The sequence below is a fragment of the Cyprinodon tularosa genome, unplaced genomic scaffold (genome assembly GCF_016077235.1).
Source record: "Cyprinodon tularosa strain WSP-4 unplaced genomic scaffold, ASM1607723v1 ctg811, whole genome shotgun sequence".
Classification (NCBI taxonomy): Eukaryota; Metazoa; Chordata; class Actinopteri; order Cyprinodontiformes; family Cyprinodontidae; genus Cyprinodon; species Cyprinodon tularosa.
Window position 1 is genome coordinate 430,612 of NW_024039576.1, and position 23,826 is coordinate 454,437.

At 39.5% G+C, this 23,826-nt stretch overlaps 1 protein-coding gene across 2 annotated transcripts in view; it reads left to right on the top strand.

The window, feature by feature from the left end:
- grin2aa (glutamate receptor, ionotropic, N-methyl D-aspartate 2A, a) overlaps positions 1 to 23,826 on the top strand; it is a 233,492-nt gene that overhangs the window by 198,645 nt on the left and 11,021 nt on the right. For both annotated transcript variants that reach the window (XM_038271938.1, XM_038271936.1), the window contains 3 exons: positions 7,159 to 7,319; positions 16,948 to 17,037; positions 18,449 to 18,546. In XM_038271938.1, coding sequence (XP_038127866.1) covers positions 7,159 to 7,319; positions 16,948 to 17,037; positions 18,449 to 18,546 — 349 coding nt within the window. The remainder of the gene's footprint in view (positions 1 to 7,158; positions 7,320 to 16,947; positions 17,038 to 18,448; positions 18,547 to 23,826) is intronic.

Genomic DNA, 23,826 nt, shown 5'->3' on the forward strand with positions numbered 1-23,826 from the left:
CATTGCATAGCATCTGTGCGGTCATTTCTATGCATTAGATTGAGCTTGTGATCGATGTCAATATAGGCTAATATTGAGGAGGTTTAGGTGGACATGGGTTTATCTTTCAAAACTCATGTTTAACGCGGAATAAGCCTATACGCATTAGCTCTCTGAATGATAAGGAGATTTAGCATGAATCCAATTTCTAAGCTATCAGAGTTTACAAAAACTGGAACGACTAAGTCATAAGCCAGGTGAATTTGCAGGTGTTGCAGACATTAGAGACCGTTCAACTTTAAATCTTTACCAAAACTAGAAAGGGAATCAGATGCGTGTGATCACTCCTTTTAGCAAGCTGGTTCCAGATGAGCCGTCTAATCTGCATACATTTCTGACAACTTCAGAGGATATCATGTCAAGTTTTACCACTTCTGTTGGATCTGTCCAGTGCATTATGCTCACAAATGGTTTATGGATATTATGACCTTGTAGTCCTTCCCTTAAGAAGGAGGCTAGTTCAAAAGCTGTGAAATTTTGAAATGTGGAAATGAAACCTTATGAGATCAGTGCATGTTTTCCTGTGTGTTAGCATACACTCAATCTGACTGGTACTATGCACATGTGTTCTTAAGAATGGAGGTGCACTCCATTCCACGGGCGGAAGTGGATTCTGGGTTGCATTTCATTCTGTCTACCTGCTCTATGGAGAAGAATGCTACAAATGCAAGATGTTGAGTACGTTCTATCGGGATGAGAACTGGTCCGATCCAGTTCATCTGTAAATTGGGCCAAATGGATGTAACCCCCCTTTGCTTAGGAGGAGTTAGTTCCAAAAGGGCTGATGATTGGAGCTGACAACAGGTGGAATGTTCTGAGGAACACCCCTGTTTGTTGTCAAATGATGGAGACGATTGATGGGTCACCTGCTGGGGAGCGTGTCGGGTTGCTTTGCAGCCTCCCTGGACCTCTGCAGGTGAGCCATGGGCAGCAGCTGACCTGAACAGGCCAGAACCGGTTCTACAGTCTAAGTAAGATCCATTTCCTGATCTTACATCCTGACAAATGTTGCTGACTTCCTGGTAGGGATGTTTTTCTGAGTGGGGATTGGTCTTCTCTGAAAAGAGGTGGACCAAAATAAAGGTTCTTCCTGAGGAGATCTGAGGGGATTCTGGGGGCTCACCACCTGGACCTTCCTTTTCCACTAAGTGTAATAAGGAAGCTGTGGAAGGTAAGTCCCCGCCTAGTCATGCTGATGGAGGCTTCGGGTCAGGGTTTTCCTGGAGGATTTTCATGTCCAACTGGGTCTTGAGAGGGGTTGTTGATCTGACGAACCACTTCTGTTAACAACCTACGGAGGTTAGCTTCCATCTCCTTCATGGCTGACTGCTCTAGCTTCTCATCCTGATCTCTTCCTTCATACTCCTTCTTAAGCTTCCTCTGGTCAGGCTGTCTGTCATATCGGCTCATCTCTGATCTGTACCTCGTTTGGAACCCACTGTCCTCTCTATTCTGTGAACTCCTCCAATCCTGGAAAGCTCTCCTTTCTTGTGGGCCGGGATCACGGTTGCGTGATCCCTTCTTAAGTCTGGCTTTGGAAGGAGGAACCTCTTGTCCCTCCAACTCTAACTTTCTCCCTGATTCTGCCTGAACCTGTAGGACCCTGTGTTCGCTATCTGTACCCTTGCTGGTGCGGACGCGCGTTTCCCATGCAATCTGTGCATATTTCCTTATTTCTTGCATGGTGAGGGTTTTGGTTCGGCAGTACATGGTGACATCATATCTTATGCTGTCATGAAGATTGTGGAGGAAAAGATATTTCAGCGAGTGGTCTTCCTCCAGCCCAGGGGCGCTGCGCCCCTGAAAATATGCGGCTCGCAACCGACGGTAATAATCTCTCGGCGATTCATTTCTTTTCTGTTGGATGCCGAGGGCACTGAACATCGCGGAGCCTGGATCAGTGTGCACTGAATATTCCTCTCTCAGTGCTTGACAAAGAGAGGAATAGCGGTCTCGAACAGAGGGCTGGAGGCTCTCTATGAACACATGCACGCTTCTCGAAGTGGTTTTCCAGATTAACTTTAACTTCTCCCGGGCGGAGGGATGGGGTAAGTCTAAAAGACAACGTTCTACCTCTCTAAGGTAGTCTTCGATGGTGGATTCAGTGTTGCTGGGGTCAAAACGCTCTATGTCGTGGGCGAGGGATTCAAGTTGTCGCATCCGTAATCCCTGTTCTGGGACGGGGGCTAGACCATCTGAATCCTCATCTGAGAGCTCTAGCCAGCTATGGTCGCGGTAGGATGGAAAGCTCTGCTCTGACCTCCTTGGAGGCAGGTGAGACCGCTCATGTTACACTGGTGAGCCCGTTGCTCCGTAGCCTTTAGGCCATGGCCGCGGCTCAGGGCGGTAACGCTCACCAGTGTCCCATGGTTGGCTGTACAGCTGCCTTTGTGGCAAGGGTGTGTCATAGCAGCTCGTGCTTCGTGTTTGGTCTGACCTGCTTTTTGCTCTATAACTGGGGCCTGGCATGCCGCTCAGGTCCTGCATCCTCTGTGGTCTAAAGCTGCTCTGCTCTGTGGAACTACGCACTACACAACCGAACCTTTCTTGCTCCCTCATGCTAGCTCTCTGCTCTGTGGAACTACGCACTACACTACCGAACCTTCCCTGCTCCCTCATGCTAGCTCTCTGCTCTGTGGCTGCCAGAGGAGGATCTCCCCTGGTACCCCATTTATCCAACGTATCTAAAGCAGGGATGGGTTCACTTTCTTCTGATCTTTCGTCTGACTCTTCGTCTGACCCCTCGTCTGACCCTTCATCCTGTGGGCAGGGAGCAACCCCCCTTTGCCGTTCTTCCAGGAAGTTAGAGGTCACCATCCTATTCTCTTCTGCTCTTCTTGCCCTTCCTTCAGCTTCCGCACGCAGTTCTTCGGCTTCTGCACGCATTTCTTCAGCTTCTGCACGCAGTTTTTCGGCCTTCACGCGCAGTTCTGTTTCTAACTGGGACTTCCTCTGATACAGCAACGCAAGTTGACCAAGCACGTTTGCAATAAGCATCTCTTTCCCTGGCTTCTTAGTTGACTCCATTAGCTTCTCAATCTCGCTTTCACAAGCCTCTAGATCCAAACTACCAAGGGCTCTGTATTCGTCTTCTGACAACGAAATCAATGAGCTTATTAAGTTCTGGGCGTCCATTTCGATGGAGGCCGCAGAAGCTCCCACTGCTTGCTGATCCTGATCCCTATCCATTTGATTCGCTGGGGGGGGGACACAAAGCAGGAAACGCAGCGCACTGGCTACAAATCTCTAACCGTGTTAGCACTACACGCACTAAACAAACACGCTCCGTTTACTATAGGTTCGTTACCTATACGGCAGGTGTAGAACGTGCGGATAAAACAATACGCAGGTTGCTTTCAACGTGCGACCTCCTCTTTAATTTGACAGGTTGCCGATTTGCTTTTAAATCTGTGGGTTTCTAATGGTTTGATTCACTCACCTTTCAGTAAGTAAGATTGGCTGGTTCGAAAGTGTGTATATGTGTATAGATGTGTGCGTGTGTATGTATATATGTGTAGAACACTGCTAACAAACAACTCTTGCACACAAAATGGATAACGCAGTGTTAGAAAACCTGGCAGAAGTGATAAAAGGTGGCAGCAGCTGCACAATTAAACCTGAGGTTTTGTTTCTTTATACCTGCAGTTTAAGTTTAACCACTCTCCAATTGTTAAAACACTGTTTGTTCACAGCACAGAAAGCAATAGTGAAACAGCATGAAAGAAAGAAAAATAAAATTTAAGAAGAAAAAAAAAGAAAAACAAGTCACTCCTTCTCTACACCATTCAGCTGCAATTTCAGAAGCCACCACCAGGGGGAGACAAGGTGCCTTCGCCTGGGAATTTTCAAACTGTTGTTGCAATAACACGCTTACGCCACCAGATGGCGCCAAAGAGAGCACTACACAATTTGGGTCTCAAACACTGGAACCAGCTGAGTAATTGTAATTACATAAGCTACCACTAGGGGGAGATGACAATCTCTGCCAACGTGGCCAACACTGACCCAGTCGCTGTGACTTTAAGAACCCTTTTGTGCTGCACCAATCCACAATTTGATCTCACGGCTTCAGAATAGCAGCAACCAACAAACAACGCAGCTGAAGTTCTAAATCACCAATTCTCTATTGGATTATAAATCTGAGATTCAATTAACTGGCCGTTAAATCTACTCAAACCCGCTGGACTCCGTCACTGCAACACCACAAATACACCCGGTCTATTTTAGCAGTAGTAGCACTTTTAGCTGTTTTTAATTTCTGGATGATTTATCTGTTATTCATATAACGGAAGTTTCAGTCTCAGGCCCACCCAGGGACGCCAATATGTTGTGCAAAAGTAATGTCCTGCAGATAATGAATAGATGGTTAACTAGAACTGGAGTTATAGTTAATTATTATCCTATTCAACATCGAAGGCAAAATCAATTTAGTGTTCTTAGGTGGATAATTATAGCCCTGAGTTATCTACTTACCGGTTGTTGATCCACAACTGGAGGGTTCCAGGACCAGCTGTTAAAATCCAGGTATCCACCAGTCTAGTGGCCCCGGTTAAGTTATCAGCAAAGCTATTAAATTATCAATAAAGAACCTTCTATCTCTGTTTATTCGCACTATTACCAAAAGGAATCGAGTTTACTCTGAGTAATAAACCCTCCGTTATATGAACGACCAAAACCACTACAGATTAACCAATGATGTCTTCATTCTAATAATTCAGGATTACAGAAATCTAACATCTATGCAAACACTACACACTACTAGAAAAATAAACACGAGGTAGATTAAATGACTAGTTCAAAAGAAAAATAAAGAAAAATCGAAAATAAAGAATTAAACGAGATAGAAACAACGAAATAAACTATTACTGGCGTCTGAAATTGTCCAAAATATGCCAGATATTAATACATTCACTAATGTCCGCTAGCAGCAGGTATAGTGCAATCGATCATGAACATTAATACATCCAGCTTAGTATTGGTAAATTATTGAACATGTATTAACAATAGCAGCGTTCAGCAAAAAACCCTTTTTGCCTGGCAATGTAGTGATGTGTGTGAATGGTTGTGGCTAAATGGGGACCACCCCCCTTTGTTCTCCACGCGGTGAGGGGAACAAAGAGAAATGGGGGGGGCGACCTGTAATCAAGATGGCGGCGACCACGGGACCCCACGTGGCTGAATGTGATAACTTTATCTCTATCTCAAAGCAGAAAAAACGAAGAGGACAGGAAAAGCCAAGAAGGAACAATTCATATTCAAATCCTCAACCCTAAATTGATTTAGCCTAAGGTTGGAAATTCTGAGTTTTCAGTTTCACAATGGCTACTACGAATTAGTTCAATCAACTCCAACTCCAAGGCCCACTCAGAGTTTCACATGTGTGTACATATGAAAAGGCATTTTTTAGTGGAGCCCCAATTCAACAAGTCACCATGATGAAAGGGAACAGGAAGTGCCTATTTCACTCCACTGGAGCTAGAGATTTTATTGAAGTGAAAGAAAAAGCATAATGTGTTTAAAAGACAGAGCAACAAGACTACATCTGCAAAGGAGAGTAAGATGGTGAAGGAAAAGATTTATACATTTTTAATTTAATAATTAATTTACTAACAATACCTTTAATAAAAGCACTCTGCTCTGTTTTGTTACGTTTGTAGATTAGTTACAATTTCAAAAATCTAAATCACAATACATTTTTGCCTGCACAAAAATACTTTTCGTAAAGTAAAAACAAAACTAATTGTACTAGTAAGAATTAAGTTTTATATACACCTAGAAATGTTTACACATTTTAAGTGCCCATTTTGATATTTATCAGTTTGACTGAATATGTATTTATGATATCTGAATTAATATTAATTATTATTTTACTTGTAATCTCAAAATAATTTCAGTAGTTCATATAATGTAAGAATAATTAGATAAAAAAGTGATCCGCGCATGGCTTATAATAAACAAACCAAAAACAGATAATATATAGTATCAACTCAGTTGTAGAACCCTCTTACTGCTATATAAATATTTAATTCCATGTGAAATAAGGACGATTATTCTTATATAAGATTTTTCAATAAGATCCTCGTCAAACGGACATGCAATGTTGGCTTTTACAACCTAATTTGTGCAAAGCAGTGTTTCCTAACCCTTTTTGACTTGTATACACCTTGGGGCATCTTCTCTTATCAGGAGTACCCTCTCGATCAAAGGTATTGATAAAAGAGGAATGAACAATAACTGAAATAAAGACTATTTTACTTTACTTCTTTTAATTTGATCATTTAGTTTTCATAATTTTATGTTTTCCAATTCATTAATATGTTGCCTGGAATTCAGTAATTAAAATGAATACAAAATAAACTCCTATTATAAACCTCCATTTATCAATCTGGAGCTCCTCTTAGTAACTCTCTTATAGCATTTAAACTTGATGAATTGGAAACAGAATACAGAACAAAAATCTTAGTCAGACTGACTTTGTTTTCATCAAGACATGTGAGATGCTTTGATGAGCTCTGATAGCTTACTGTGGAAAAAAGCAGATACCATGTTGTTCTTTACTTCCAGTCTGTTCCTCTGCTTTGTTTGGATGTTTGTCACAGCTCAAGATGGACTCAGACATATGAGAAAATCCTACTTTTTGATTAATAAAAACTTCTTAATTTTTCTTTTTATTTGGTCCTCAGAAAGCAAAACCAATCCCAGCCCTATTTTATTTTGTAACGTAAAAATTTTTTATATTTATTCTGTACCCCTTGTAATGCACTAGGGGACACTAAGGGAAGGAGTATCCCATGTTGGGAAACACTGGTCTAAAGGACCAAGTGAATGATTAATTTTTTTTTTTCTTATGCACGAAACTACAACATACATCTCCTGACTAAATCAGGAAAAATATAATTGGCGAGAGAGCAAAGAGAAAGAGAGCTCTGTGGAGATACTTAGATATCTGTGAATATATGGGTTTGGGAAAGCTTTGTTAATCCCTGACCATGAATTTGATCTGTTTCCTTTAAAAAGTAGTTATTTAACTTCTTCCACTATTGCACTAAAGATTTTCATTTTGTAAACTCACCAGTTCTTTATTATCTGCCCCTTTCTTCTTTATCTTTCCCATTACAGTTTCAGAATCCATATGCATACTCCCCTCCGTTCCGCTTTGGGACTGTCCCAAATGGATCCACTGAGAGGAACATCAGAAAGAACTACCCTGCCATGCACCAGTACATGGTGAAGTACCATCAAACTGGTGTTGTGGATGCACTTGTCAGCCTTAAATCAGGGTAATAACTCATACTGCATGTTTTTTTTCTCTAAATCTTTAAAGAGCCTCTTTCAAATCATGCATTTATTTATGCAAATATTGCTTGTCGTCCGATGCAATTTTGGTATTACTTTTACTAATATGTGTACTTTTTCACATGTTGGCTTGTGAAAGTGTTTGGCGGGTCCTCTGAGACTGGATGAATAGGCTTCCTCAGAGAGAATAGCAAACTATTTTTAGTCCCCACCACCCTTTGTGGTGACTGATGTTTGGTAGATGTCTGTGTATCTGTTTTCATGTGAAGGGCAGAAATGTGGTGGACATTTAGCTCATGGTTAATCAAGGAAAAACTGACAGGTTGGATAATTATGAGATGGTTTGGGTAAATAGGAAATTGTAGTCAAAATTGGATTTTAAAAAAGTGAAATGGATGGTGTAAAGCAGGGGTGCTCAAGTCCAGTCCTCAAGAGCTACCATCCTGTAACTTTTCGATGCATCTCTTCTCTAACACACCTGAATCAAAAGGCTCAATCCCCTCATTTAGCTCAGCAGAGGCATGGTAACGAGCCACTCATCTGATTCAGGTGTGTTAAAAATGGTTGCATCAAAAAGTTGCAGGATAGTAGCTCTTGAGGACTGGACTTGAGCACCCCTGGTGTAAAGGATCCAATGAAAAAAAGCTCCTTTGGAAGAAATAAAAAGATAGTGAGTACAATAAATGGGCAAGAGATAAGAGAATGAAAAAAAGCAACTACTTAAACAAAGGCAATAAATTGTGAGAAGGTGTCAAGAGAAGTAAGAAAACAAAGTTAATAAAAGACTGAGAGGAACAAGGACTAAATGGTAAAGGCTAGCAGCATGGAAAAAATAAGGTCCAAGGCTTATTCAAATGAAAAAGAGAATATTTTAGATTTTTTCTAACTATGTGTATAACTATTTTAATATGAGCTTGAGTCTGCTGAATAAAGAACGCTTAAAAAAGAAATTGACTGAAGGCAACAATACCTATAAATGTTTGAAACAATAATAAATCATAACTGGCCTTCTGTGTTTTTAAAGGTTTTGGCTACAAAAACCCCTTTGTAGCCAGGCCTCTATATTTCATGATGGATGACCTGTCATCTGTATTCCCAGCATAATATGCACTACAGTTTGTAAGACTCCTACTGTTTCTTTTCAAGTTTTTTTTGTGGAAATGGATAACATTAAACTGTGGTCAGTTATTGGAAAAGCAGAAGAAAAGATGAAGTGACTATTTTAACCACAATGATCATCTATGAAACAAGACAGGTAAGCATTTTGCTAGTGAACTGCATTTGAGTTAATAGCAGCTAATTACAGCCAGGGTACTGTATAATTTCACCACTACATAAACGTTTGGTTGAATTCCTAGCTCTCTTGTGTTCAGTTTTTTTTTTTATCTCACACTTTATTTTAACAGATTTTTCACACACACACGCACATATATACAGTATGTATAATATAGTAATACAAGATGTATTAAGTGATATGAGTGATAAGGTTGGAAATTCTGAGTGCAACCGGCTTGATAGCTAAATTAGGTCACATAATACATTATGCTGACAAGTTTAATATGAAATCTGTTACAGACACAAATATAAATCCTGTTACAATTAATTTGTTGACACATTATAATCTAAATGTAAATAATACCTAAAGCGCCTGTAACACCTTGACAATTTAGCCAGCATACATCTGACATCCCAGAATCTTCTAAAAAGCTGGCATCTGCTGAGCTTTCCGTATATTTTTTCAATTTTGGGCATATACACAGAGTATCCTTAACGAGTCCAGAACTTACGTCAGACAACAGTCTAACTTATGCACACTCTCCTATGATAGGGATGAAGTCTGGAGGAGTACTGACATTGTCCTCCTGTGAACCCCTTTTTATTCCAAAATGCTGCCAATATGCCAATATATACTAGCTGTAAATTAGAAACGCGTCCAGCAGTCATCTGGAACACGTCAATTACATGGATATGTGTTGGAGATAAGTTCTTGATGAGGTACGCATAAGTTATGCACAAGTTACCCGTAGGTTTTGGATAAGCTAGATGCAACGTCTTATAAGTAACTTACACTTAACTTATGTCAACAATAAAATAACTAACCTGTAGCTTATGACTGACGTACCTCTATGAGCATACGCTGGCATACATCAAGACATACTTGCCGTATGTCGACGTGTGCCAGCGTGCTTCAGAGTGCTCATAACTTTTACAGAACTGACCCATACTTTATCCGACATATTGCCAGCGAATTTGCAAGATTTTTCGTACATCAGGCATATGCTGGCTAAATCATCAAGGTGTGACAGAGGCTTTATCACTTCACTTTTTAACCACAAAATCGGCTTACATTGGAGGCAACTAGACTTTTGCTCAGTTTTTTCTGAAGACACCCAGTTTTGACACCCATCCAGGAGTCTTTGTCAATTCCGTTGGCCACAAGAGCAATTTGTGGTTGGAGCCCTAATGTACACTGTTCAAAATAATAAAGGAAATAAGTAAAAAACACAATATAACTTGAATTAAATCAAATTTCTATTGAATCAAACTGTCTTCTACATGGCAACACTGATTGACAATTAATTTCACATGCTGTTGCTGCTGCAAATGAAATTGACAACTGGTGGAAATTATTGCCAATTAGTAAGACACACTTGCATTTATAATATTTATATTCATTGTTTTATACTTACCTAGGGGTGGAGGTACCTGTTATTTTTGCGTGTGCAGCACTTTGAAACGTTTTGCTGTTAAATTCCGCTAAATAAATGAATTGGATTGGATATGGAAGCTACAGCTCATCAGGGATGACACATTAATGCGAGCTGTGAAAAAAAAAAGGTTCGCTAACGGTTCCAGTGTATTGTCCATAGGCTGGATGCGCTACCAGCAGACAGGCCAGTAGGCTATAGGGGCAACAACCCAGCAGCAGGAACCTTACTTCTAAACAGGAGGAGCACTGCCAGAGACCTGACTCCATGAGGATGGTATAAAGGCTCGATGTCCACTGATGGGGTTTTTTCTCACAGCTCACCACTGTGCAGGATGCTTGGCATTTGCGAGAGAACACCTGGATTGGCACCTTAAAAACTGGTGCCATATGCTCTTCAAAGATGAAAGCAGGTCCACACTGAGAACATGTGACAGATGTGACAGAGTCTGCAAACTCTGTGTACAGCGATCTGCTGCCTGCAACATCCTTCAGCATGACCAGTTCAGTCAGTATCGGTGTAGGGTGGCATTTCTTTAGAGGGCGGCACAGCCCTCCATGAGGTCACCAGAGGTAGCCTAACTGCCATTAGGTACTGAGATGAGATCCTCAGACCTCAGACTTGTGAGACCATATGATGGTGTGGCTGGCCCTGGGTTGCTCCTAATGCAGGACAATGCTGGACCTCATGTGGCTGGAGTTTGTCATCAGTTCATGCAAAATGAGGGCATTGAACCTATTGACTGGACAGCCGTTCCCCAGACTTAATCCGATTAAGCACATCTGGGACATCATGTCTCGATCCATCTACCATCACATTGCCACACAGACTGTCCAGGAGTTGGGGGAATCGCCACCTCAACAGGGGCATGCCCAGGAGTTGTAGGATTCTGCACACTATATTAAGCCTCATATTGACCTGATTTAACGATGTTACATTAAAGGTGGATCAGCCCCTAGTGTGTTTTTCCCACTGTTGTGTATGACTCCGAATCCAGGCCTCCTTTGGTTAAAACATTTGATTCCCATTGATGATTTTTGTTTGATTGTGTATTCAGTACATTCAAGTTTGTACAGAACAAAGTATTCAATGAGAGTATTTCATTCATTCAGATCTAGGAAAAGGCTCCAACAATCAAGAAGAACAAGGGCTGGCTATTTGATTTGCATCTGATTCGGAATGTGTTTAGGAGAATGGACCTCCAATCTGTTTAAATACATCAGAGCTCCAACCACAGATTGGTCTGGTGCAAGCCAACAGAATTGACAAATATTCCTGGATAGGAGTTGAAATGTCTTCAGAAAAAAAAAAAACTGAGGCAAAATCAAGCTGCCTTCCAATTTAAGCCTATTTTGTGGTTGCCATGACCCAGAGAATTTAAATAGGCATCTTTATTTTTTATTACAATAAAATCGTGTACATATACACCTTGATTTGTGACATAGTCAGCAATTACCAGCTTTGATTTCACTAACAGTAACTCGAAAATATTTTGAAGTTAAAGTAAAAAAACAAAGCATAAAGTACATTTTTGTGGCAATGAGGGTTAATTATAAGTAGAAAGGGTCTTATCTACCTTTTGCATTAGCAACAGTAGTTTTGTTTCTACTTACTTTTTCTTAATAGCATCAGTAAGACAATTATACTGCATTACAGAGCTCTGACAATATCAGGTGAAGAAAAAAAAAATAGCAGCTTAGATTTAATAGTAAAAGAGCTATATATGAAGAAGATTGGCAAGTATTTTTAGAGCTTACTCATAGAATACAGAAAACTAATAATGTATCAAATATATTGTTATGTGGATCTATAATCTAGCTCCTTGTTGGAGGAAGTTTATTAGGTAATTATAAGAAATCTTTAGTTTGATAATACCACTGAGAAATAAAATGATACACAATTGTAACACCTGGGACCTGATACTGCTGAACATATGATTAAACTCAGAAGACAAGTTCAAGTAAGTATTTTTTTATTTGACCTACATTATGGATTAAACCATGTCTAACAGTTTTTTCTATACTTAGTCAAAGTCTAATACTGTTATCTTTTTTAGAGCTACTAAAATTTTCTCTATTTAAGTGTAAAACGGCACATATTCCGATAAGTCACTGTAATGATCTCAGGAAGTTGGACCCAGAATTCAAGGCAAGACAGGCATTGGGAAAGTTCAAAGTGTTTATTAAAACTAACAGGTGCGCGGGGCTGCTCGTCAGCTGGGGGGCGGATCTCTGCAGAGATAGGAGAATACAGGTCAGTGACTGGATGTGGAGCTGAATACGACTTGAAGCTAAGTCACTAACCTGATTCAAAGTTCAGTCCATTTGCGGAGAACACAGCTGAAATCAGACGGGAGGTTTGACCGCAGTTGCTGCGGGCGACGCCCCCAGAGTTCCTTGAGAGGGAGCGGAGCGGGCGCCAGCCGACGCCGAGCAGCGACAGAGTCCAAAGGGGAAATCCAAGGCCGAAGTCAGAAAACATGTCCAGGTTCAGAAGCCGGTAGAATCCAGGAAACACATGAGACAAAATGAGCAGACAGGGGCAAGGCAAAACTCGGGATCCACAAGACAGAAACAGGTCACATCAGAATAATGAGAACAGACTTCAGAAAGCTAGAGTTAGTCTCACCAAAACGCTCGAATAACCTGGTGCTGATGGGAGGCAAACACACAACATAAATAGCAGAGGAACCAGGTGGAAATGATCAGCGTTAATCAGCCGCAGAACCAATTAGACAGCTGAGCAAGGAGCAAAGGAAAAAACCAAACCATCAGCACCAAGATCATGACAGTCACTACCAGTCCTCATTAATTTTCATAGTTTGGTTGCTATGTTGGGGCATGACAATGTGCATAGTTTTGCTAAAATTATCTGTACAGCCAATGTGGTTGTAAAGCCCCTTCAATCTGGCGATGAAATTTAGCATGGCAAAGGTGATGAATTGGATTTTGCTGAATTTGGTGAAATCTGATTGTGTCATCTGTGAATTTCCCTTTGCTTAAAGTCATAAGGAGTTCAACCGTTGTAGTGTTCCGACCATTGCATTTGCAAATTCTCCCAAGTGGTGCCTGACTTTACACGAGTGACTAAAATGAATATGACTGGTTGTTTATCAAGGGGGAGGGATTGTTGTGGTGGAAGGTTTGCAAGCAAGTTTGGTTGTGGCCGGTTTGTCGGAAGCATCTTTCTAACCAGTTAGCAACTTAGCGCTAGTATTTTGCCAATGGGAAAATACATTGGGACCAAGTAGCACTTAGCAACGGCACTGCCAAGAAATGCTATGGACATCGGAAAGATGCAAGAGAAGGACAGTTTTGTGTCGCAGGTCATGGATGAGTCCTCCGTCATACATTTTTTATGTAGAGGAGGAAAGTGGGGACGAAGTTGTTGTGGAAGAGGATGCCAGGGAAGCTTTGGTGTAAAAGGCTTACAGCTGTACATATTGTAGCCCTTGCCTGGCAACACTGCCAATTCTGTTAGCTCTACGCCTGCCAAAGACGTCCATCCCCATGAACAATGGGACGTAACTCAATGGTAAAGTAAATTATTCTTATTTCTTATTTCAACCATTGCGTATATTAGCTGCGACATATGAAACAAGATGCTATGACCGAAAAAATTTGAGTGAGAGATGACCATTGATATATGATTGGCCAAATTTAGGTGTACAGGCTGACATAACTAACTGGTCTGCATACGATAACGAAACAAACACAGATTTTAAGACAAGATTTTTTATTTTATTATTTTTTCATTTATATACATGTTTAAGCCAGAATTATTTGACTTTGAAATATGACTTCCCAACGACTTTAATTGAAAATTCAAAATTTTCTTTGTGAATTAGTTGATTAAACTGAAGTTTATGATAGGTTTGTGTCATGAAATTCAATCAGGGACTAAATGTGGCTGTGAGCTACAATGAGGCCGGCAATGGAGACAAAGCTTTTTTATTATAAAAAATGGAAGAGGAGAGATTAATAAAAGAAGGATGAAGCGGTAATGCTTCTCAGAAGATTTATAGCCACTTTAAAAAAAGCTTATTTAATGTAGCCCTAGAAGGACTGTTTCTCGGTCCTACCTCCAGCGCAAACATCGGTCAGCCAAGGCCTTCTCTCCCCAACTCTTCGACTGTCTGCCCGGGCAAGCTTTGCTGATCTTTCTCCGATGTACAACATACCTACTGTGGCAGCCATAGCCTCTGCTCCGTCTTCAGCATTTTGTCTTTGCTGCAGACATAACCAATCCTCAGCAGTTAGCCTGTATTTCTCCCCGCTGATGCTGTTTCCCTGGTGGGCTTCTCTGATCTACCACTGTGCTTCTTCAATCTCTTCCTGAACTGGCAATGGCAAGCTGCTGGCTTTTTTCTCTGCTCTGGTGCTCCGTTTTCACAGTGAGCTCATGGTTCCTTAGTTCCAGAGGGGGACGCAGGTCCTCTCGCACTGATGTTCTTGCACTGGTGTCCCACTGCTCTTTTCTAAGCTCCAGAATGCCGTTTCACCTTCTTTCAATTGTCTTGGCGATTCACCCCCCAATGCGGGACAGCAGAGCCCTTGACTAGATCATGAATAGGCAGAAGATATGCTTGACATAGCAGTCTGCCGTGCAAAATCCTTTTGCTGGCTAGCAAAAGGATCTTGAAGAATTCGAAACTTGGGTTCACGTCAAAGGTTCGGCACCTTCATTTTGCTAAACAAGAAAGTCGTTTTCTAAATAATGGCTAGTAGCGCTGGTCTACAACAAGAACACACTTCTATATTGTTAAAATGGTTTAATTCTCCAAAATGAAATTATGCGTTTAAACATTGATAACCCTTTACCAACTTAACATACTAGATGGCTATCATATTGATTTTGAAAGATTTTGGTGGCTTACAGGTTGTCATTTAAAAATGTATATTTTGATCATTTGTTTTACTTTGTCATTGAAAAGATGGAATTCCTTGTCTTTTGCTGCAAGTGTGAACTAATGGCTGTATATTTTCTTTCATGTTTTTCTTGTAGGGAGCCGAATTCATGGTTCCATCACTTATAGCAAGTTGTCGAGGTCCTGAAAAAGAAAAGCAACCCCAGAGCATCCCACTGCAACCAACTTGTTTGACTGTTATGTTGTTCCTTTTATGAAGTTGTGTGCTATTTTTACACCAGATGAAATGAGACAACTTCCAAAATGTTCCCTTTTCCAGTCAGCAAAGAGATATTTTTGCTAAGCATGTTGGGGAAGAACAGCATGTTTTCTTGCAAAGATAACATGGGCCTTTGGGTTCCTAAGCTTAACAATGGTTTTCACTTTTAAACTTTTTTACCAGTCTCCTTCTTATTGTTTTATTATGAACTCTGACCTTCACTGAGACAAGTGAAGGTCAGACTTTCTCACGGGGAATTGCTGTGATTTAGATGCTCTGGATATTTTAGTTAACTCCTCGATTCATTTTTAAAGCACTCTTGAAATAATTTTAGTAGGCTGGTCATAAGGCTGAGGAGCCACCCTTTTTCAGTGTTTACTTCAATGCAGATGTTGACTTTGGCCAGATTCCCAAAGCACATTCCCAGCTTATTCCCAAACATATTGGATTTATGCCATATAATCTGAAAAACATGAGCCTGATTATAAGCAGAGCAATTAGTACACATAAAGTGTTTAGGACAAAAATTTTTCTCTGCAGTGTCACAAGCCATGTGCTTTGGGGGTTAGAAATATCTTTATCACATTTTCTAGACTCATAGATGATAAACTTTGTTTATATTAATTTCTTCATATGAGAAAACTATACAGTAGCAGCCATCTAAAATGGCCCACCCTTTCACTGAATTACATCTTCTGAGCAGGAGATAACGCTTCTCTTTAGATCTTAATGTCCACAAATCATGACAAAAAGAATATTTTAGATGTTTAAAAAGGACCATCAAGGGAAGTATGGAAATTTTGAAGGGCTACTACTGTATGTCACTTTTTTAGATTTTATAGCCTGCTTAAATGTGTCAGGTTATGTTTTCTGTTGATGTTTTTTTTTTGGTACCTTTGTCCATTATTAAATGAAACAATTAAAAAGCTACATTCTGTGTTTAATATCTGTCTGCTATATTTACCATATATTAGTTTGATGAGCTAAGGCATTAAAATAACTCAAACCTAAAAACAGAATGAAACCTTCAAGGAACTAATAAAATATATATATTTATCACCATTTAAAAAGGCACTGGTTTTAATTCTACAGTATTTAGCTAATTATACAGACATACAATACCAATGCAGATTTTTTGTTCTACATGTTGGGATACACAAGTTGCTTGTTGACAGTGGTAGGTAAAGCTAGTTGCACACTAGGACTATCTGCTATTAGTTTCTGTTAAAGTGGTGATCCTGACATTCAGGAAATGCCAGCCAGTCACAGGTCCATTAGCAGGGATCAGAATGTTTGAGCTTGGTGTTTGTGCATGCATTGAGATAGGAAGAAAGCAGTTTCCAGTGACAGTATCAGTTACATTAGAAATGTCATTCAGGGCCTTAGAACTTTTTATTTCTTTCCATCTTCCACTTATTTTTAAGTCTTTGAGTGTTTGAAAGGAGAAAAACAGCAGGATAGGGTAAACATTTATCTGGGCGTGAAGTTGGTTAGGAATGCCTATGTACCTCCAAGGCCCTATCATCAGTGAAGCGTTTTGTATTGAACTGTCAACCCACTCTATGTCCTTTGTGTTTGGTTACGCTTGGATTGCAGGCCTATTGGAGATGATTTAACACTTCACAATTGATCTGCAACCAACACTCTGTAAAAAAAAGATGCTTTGCCTTCTGACTCCTTATGTTTACTTTTCACTCTGTCTTTTAAAAAAATGTGAAAGACCTACCTTTTTAATGTCTCTTTTCTGTCATTTTTCTCTGTTCTTTTGTCCATCACAGCAAGCTGGATGCCTTCATCTATGATGCTGCAGTGTTGAACTACATGGCTGGAAGGGATGAAGGGTGTAAGCTGGTCACCATCGGCAGCGGGTAAATACAGCTGCAAATCTAAGTAACAGATAGCTATTCATCCAGACTATCGGTAAAGAAAGTACTCTATAGCACTGCCCATCTCAGGCACAGTGGATCAAGGATAGTTTATTTTGGGACAGTGAATCATGCTGTGACAGAAAGAAGCTGACATTTTGGGAACATGCCTAAAATCTGTGAGAAAAGAAAGGGATTCCCTTCTACCACAGAGATCAAAACCACAGAGCATTTCTATTTTCAAAACAGTTAGTGAAGATGATATTTGAAAAAAACAACAACACAAAAAAAAACAAAAAAACATTGGCCTAAAAAACCAAGAGAAGCCTTGTATTAAGCGATGTTCAGTCCAGTTTATGAGAAAAGCTAACACTGGACATCAAGTTGACAACACCATCTTCATCAAGGGTGGGCAGCGATACTATTCTTCAACTTTTAGATGCATCCCTATTCCAATACAACTTAACCTTTATCTGCATGGCATTCAGCTCTGCAGGCTGGTAACAAGCTATTCATCTGAAGCAGGTGAGTTAGAGTGGGAATGCCTCTAAGGCCCAATCCACATGAAGACAAGCCCAGGCCTAAATACAAAATATGTAATCAAACCAGTGCTTTATGTATGCAAAGGTTTTTAAGCAAACATTTTTGAAACTAGGTAAAGTAACGTGTAATAACTCAATTTATGGGATTCTGTGGTTACTGCCTCTCTGAAATTTTATGAGATGCTTGCAACATCAGTGGGCTACACTCAGAGTATGGCAACAACAATGGTGCTGTACAGTGTTGTGCATATGCCCAATTCCCTTTTGGATCGTTTTCCATCATTGTGTCAAAGCACCACAAACAGGTCTGGTATTATTTATTAAGGTGTAGTAGGTACATTCTTCTTGTGTAGGCACACATTTACTAAGCTGACTTAGTGTTTTCAGAGAAATTTTTGTTTGAATCTAAGTCTCGAGAACTACAGTTGGCCACCCCAATTTACATTCTGACACGTTATTATACTTAGTAAAGAGACAATTTGTGAAACTGAAGTATAAACATAAAAGTTTATTTTAACAAACAAAGGAGGAGTTCAGTGCAAGTAACTACCTTAAGAAGGTACCTAGGCACCGTTGTTAACCAATTTACTGATTAGAGGGGAGTGGATTGCAGTGCAAAAATCTTTTGGCTTTGGTAAAGGTTAAAAATTTATATTGTGTAAAACAGAAATATCTTCCATTAAAATCAGATTAGGTTTTTCATTTTTGATTTCTATATCTGTGACCTTTAATTTCATTTCATTCTTTAAGACTAAAATTAAGTTTAAGTCTTGATATGGCCAATAGCAAATATTTCTTAAAAATGGTTATACTCTTTGGAATAATCCCAATTTTTGATTTGCGGGTTTCTTTTCATGTGATCGTGTATTCAGGTACATATTTGCTACAACTGGTTATGGCATTGCTCTGCAGAAAGGTTCCTTCTGGAAGCGACAGGTGGATCTGGCCATCTTGGCTATCATCGGAGATGGTGAGAATGACTCACACGCAACCACACCGGATTCCGAACTCGTGATGGTACTAATAAAGCAAAAAGATAAAATAAACATTATCCAGCTAAACTTTAAGAAATGCACAGATAAATGAAAATTCCAAAGCAGTGAATTTCTGTCAGACAAGAGAGAGGAGAGATATTGACAGAAGACAAAGTCTAAAGGTTTAATCCAGAAAATTATATTGATAGATGGAGAGACATACATGGAGTTAAATTAAATAAGCACACATGTTTCTTTCAAATAGTATGTTTTCTTGTCTTTTCCATTTTAAAGAGTAGCCAACAGAAATGAGCCTCTCTGTTTAAGTTACACATTAAGGAACATTATTTGTATTTAAGCACTTTGATGATAGAAATTAATATATAAATAAAAATACGACTAAATATACAAAAATGTATTTATGATTATTTTTTTAGAGAATATTATAAGAAACAATAAGTGTAGCCCAGTTACAGATTAATGTGAATTTCTGTTTTACTGTACTGAAAACAGAATGTACTCATGTTAAAGGCTTTTTTATGTAGAAGGATGCTACTGAAATGAAAAGAAGGAATAATTTTATGCAGGGACAGAGGTTTTACAATGCCAGATACAGTTACAGTTTAATGGAAAGGCCCTTTGTGTGTTGGAATATTCTTAAACACTAACTTTAGAGCTTATTTTGGTGGCTCTCCCTTTCATGGATTCCTATCAGAGCTCAAGTGGAACAAGACTGTCAGAAATAGGTTTCACTGTTTTTGTTTTGCTTGGTTGGCATCTTCTCTGTATCAATGTCATGCTGTCTTTTTTAATTTTCAAGCAGCCATCCATTGCAGACTTTAACTGAGAGTACGTCAACTCTGTCCAACTGATAATTTCAGTGTTTCTCCATTTGTTGTCTTTCTATACCACTCACAAAGGTAAGGATAAAGGTGAGGAACCAAGGGAGTGAGGCTTTGTGGGGAGCAGGGATAAATCATAGAGATCAGGTGAAAGATATTTGGAGGGTAAACAGAAAAGGTGAAAATGTGATGACACTATCGGTAATGTGACGGTGCATGTGTGTGAAGGTCAAAGCTAGGGCACAAAAATAACATGTTGAGGAATGGTGAGGGAGAAGAGAAAGTGAAGCAAGGTTCATGATCGATGATGGGGAGTTGGTATCCCGACAGATTCTGCCTAATCAGATAAAAACAATTCTGTATTTAAAAAAAGGTGCTTTGCAGAGATTGTTCAGAGAGAACATTTATTATTTTCAAGGTTCAAAAAACTTCAACAGTAACAATTTTATTAAGATTCCATTTTGTCTTTTCTCTCTATCATTATTGTTATTATCATTATCATTATTAATTTACCGGTTGTCTGTAAATGTAAAAGGTTTGTTCTCCAGCTGTTTGTAAAGTAAGATCCTTAACAAGCAAAGGAATGCTAGTATTATGTTATATTTTGGTGAGTTTGTGATATTCAACAGTTAGTGCTTAAAACTGTAAAGTCTAGAGATACTCATGATGTGACAGACAAAATACAAAGGTTTGTATTTTAACTAAGAACATCTGTGGAGTTTATTTCTTCTGATATGTAAGAAGTGAATATCATGTTTTACATAGATACATCAGTCGTATATCTGAAGCATTAATTTCAAATATTTTTTGATTATATCTTATAATCATAGATAAACACGTACATTTTCTAAAACATTGAAAATTTAAAAAATAAACATGACTTCAACATTGTGACTTTACTTTTCACAATTTCTTGAGAAGACTGCTAACTTGACTGATGTCCAGAGCGAAGTATAAGCCACAAAGGGCCATTGCAGAAGAAGCAGTTGAATCTGTCTTCACCTCAATGATCACTGCAGTATACAAAGTCCAGTGCAGTAAGAAGTTCATTCCCCCTACAACAAAGAGTAGAGGAAGGGCAAACACAGAAGATCCAGCTCATTAGATCAAGGCTCAGTGGTTAATACCAGTAACTCTTTCATAGACACCCATATGTAAATTCCATGTCTGTTATGCACAGGTGTGTGCATTACATACCTGTAACTACCTTTTCTCCTGGTGGTTTAAAAGAGAAGGGAGAGATGCCATTTATGTTTAAGAAAAAAACAACTGTGCAGCTTCCAAATGAACTAGTTAAACTGTGCTTCCATTGCAGCTACCATTATTAGAACCTGGGTGTATTAGTGTAGTCGTCTTTTTCCCCCTTTTTTTTCACCGCAGGGACCAGGCCTGAATCTGATAAAGGTAGGTATAAATGTACTCAAAAGATGACCCCTGTAAGGTCAGACTTTTTGGATGGACTCTGAACTAAAGTATGTGAATATCATCTGTATTTTTCCCCAGTTCTGCTAGTTATAATTTCTGACATAATTGGGCATTTTGTCACAGTATGTAGAGCAAGCCTCCCATCAACATCAGTGTGATACAGTTTGTTTTCAAACCATTGCAAAGATTAACCAACCTTAAAAAAAGTAAAGGAAGACCCCTGATTCTACCTTCACCAGCTAGAGAACACTCTCATCCATTAATTTTAAGAGATTGTAACTGGTAAATGTAGAATATAACAAAGAGTACAACAAACAAATCTTCCAAGAACTGATCATTATTTACCAATGTTAAATTTTATGGAGCACTGCTGCAGCTAAAAATAAACAGAGTAACTTTTAAAATAATATGTAGCTTTTTTTTGTCCACTTTCCAGAAAAAACAAAACAAAATTCAGCTGATAATCGACCACTTCCTCGATATCCGTAGAAGTTAAGGGTGGCTTTAAATTTGGTCTATAATTAGCAAGAAGGATGGTGTCTTTCACTCAGGGTGTGGTTTCTTTCAAAAAACATGTTTAAATATCACAGGAACCGCACCTGAAGATAATTTGCCAAGTAAAGCAGAGTGCTTCAATGCAGAAGAAACATCTTTTAAATAATCAGAAACAGCATCATATGGGGAGTGCATGCATTAATACGAAGTCCTAGTATGCGGTATACACTCCCAACAAAAATATAAACTCAACACTTTTGGTTTTGCTCCCATCTTTTATGAGATGAACTCAAAAATCTACAACTTTTTCCACAAACACAGTCATAATTGTTCACAAACTAGTCGAAATCTGTGATGGTGAGCACTTCTCCTTTGATGAGATAATCCATCCCACCTCACAGGTGTGCCATATGAAGATGCTAATTAGACACCATGATTAGTGCACAGGTGTGTCTTTGACAGCTCATGATGGAAGGCCACTCTGAAAGGTGCAGTGTTGTTTTTTAATTAGGGGGGTCTGGGGACTCAGAAAACCAGTCAGTATCTGGTGAGACCACCATTTGCCTCACGCAATGCAACACATCTCCTTTGCAGGAGATCAGGTTGTCAATTGTGGCCTTTGGAAGTGGTGGTCCACTCCTCAACATTTCAGATCAGGGATCAGTTAAGAATATGCAGAAAACAACTAAGATGGCAGAGACAACTAAATGTTATTTTCTTACGTTCACTCCTCTTCAATGACTGTGTGAAGTTGCTGGATAATGGCAGGAAATGATACATGCTGTCCTTGCAACATGGGGCCTTGCATTATCCTGCTGCAACATGAAGTGATGTTCTTTGATGTATGGCACAACAATGGGCCTCGGGATCTCGTCACACTATCTTTTTGTATACAACATTCCATCAATAATGGCACCTCTGTTCAAGCTTCGTTCTTCATCCATAACAGAAGCCTGCCCATACCATAACTCCACCACCACCATGGGCCACTCGAACCACAACACGGACATCAGAAAACAGATCAACCTCACAATGCCACACACTATGTCTTTATTCTGCCCTGTACAGTGAAAACCTTATCTGTGAAGAGAACACCTCTCCAACATACCAGACGGCTGCAAATTTGAGCATTTGCCACTCAAGTAGGTTACGACGTTGACCTGGAGTCAGGTGGAGACCCCAATGACGGCGACGAGCAAGCTGATGAGCTTCCCTGAGACAGTTTCCTACAGTTTGTGCAGAAACCCTTTTGTTATGTAAACCAATTGTTTCAGCAGCTGTCCGAGTGGCTGGCCTCAGACGATCTTGGAGGTAAACATGCTGGATGTGGAGGTCCTGGACTGGTGTGGTTACATTTGGTCTACGGTTTGTGAGGGTGGTTGTACTGCCAACTTCTCTAAAAGGCCTTCTGAGACAGCTTATGGAAAAGAAATGAACATTCAATACAAGAGCAACAGTTCTGGTTGAAATTCCTGCTGTCAGTATGCCAATTGCATACTCCCTCAAATCTTGCAGCATTTGTGGCATTGTGCTGTGTAATAAGACTGCACCTTTCAGTGGCCTTTTATTGTGGGCAAGCTTCTGTTATGGATGAAGAATGAAGCACAAACAGAGGTGCCTTTTATTGATGGAATTTTGAATAAGAAAAGATAGTGTGACGAGATCCTGAGGCCCATTGTTGTGCCATACATCGAAGAACATCACTTCATGTTGCAGCAGTATAATGCAAGGCCTCATGTTGCAAGGACAGCGTGTACCAGTTCCTGCTATTATCCAGCAACTTCCCACAATCATTGAAGAGGTGAGAATGTAAGAAAATAACATTTAGTGGCCTCTGCCATCTTAGATGGTTTCTGCATATTCTTAATCTAAACCCTGATCTCAAATGTTGAGGAGTAGACCACCACTTCCAAAGGCCACAATTGACAACCTGATCTCCTGCAAAGGAGATGTGTTGCATTGCGTGAGGCAAATGGTGGTCTCACCAGATACTGACTGGTTTTCTGAGTCCCCAGACCCCCCTAATTAAAAAACAACACTGCGCCTTTCATAGTGGCCTTTCATCATGAGCAGTCTAAGAAACACCTGTGCAATAAGTCATCATAGTGTCTAATCAGCATCTTGTTATGGCACACCTGTGAGGTGGGATGGATTATCTCAGCAAAGTGCTCATTTTCACAGATTTACACTGGATTGTGAACAATATTTGAGGGAAATAGTTATATTATATGTGGAAAAGGTTTTAGATCTTTGAGTTAATCTTGAAAAAGGAAGCAAAACCAAAAGTGTTTTTTTATATATATTTTTGTTAAGTTTATCAAATATGTACTTCTCATGTTTTACTTTAAACAAACAACATGTTTAAGAGCTATACAGTCATTCTTACATTATTCTGTAAATTATTTACTATTATGACCAAAAATATCTGGGTCAAATGTTGGTCTTAGTGCAACCCTGACAGTCCTAGCCTTGCTTTTAAATAAAGATTAAACTTATTACTGACTGTTTTATGAA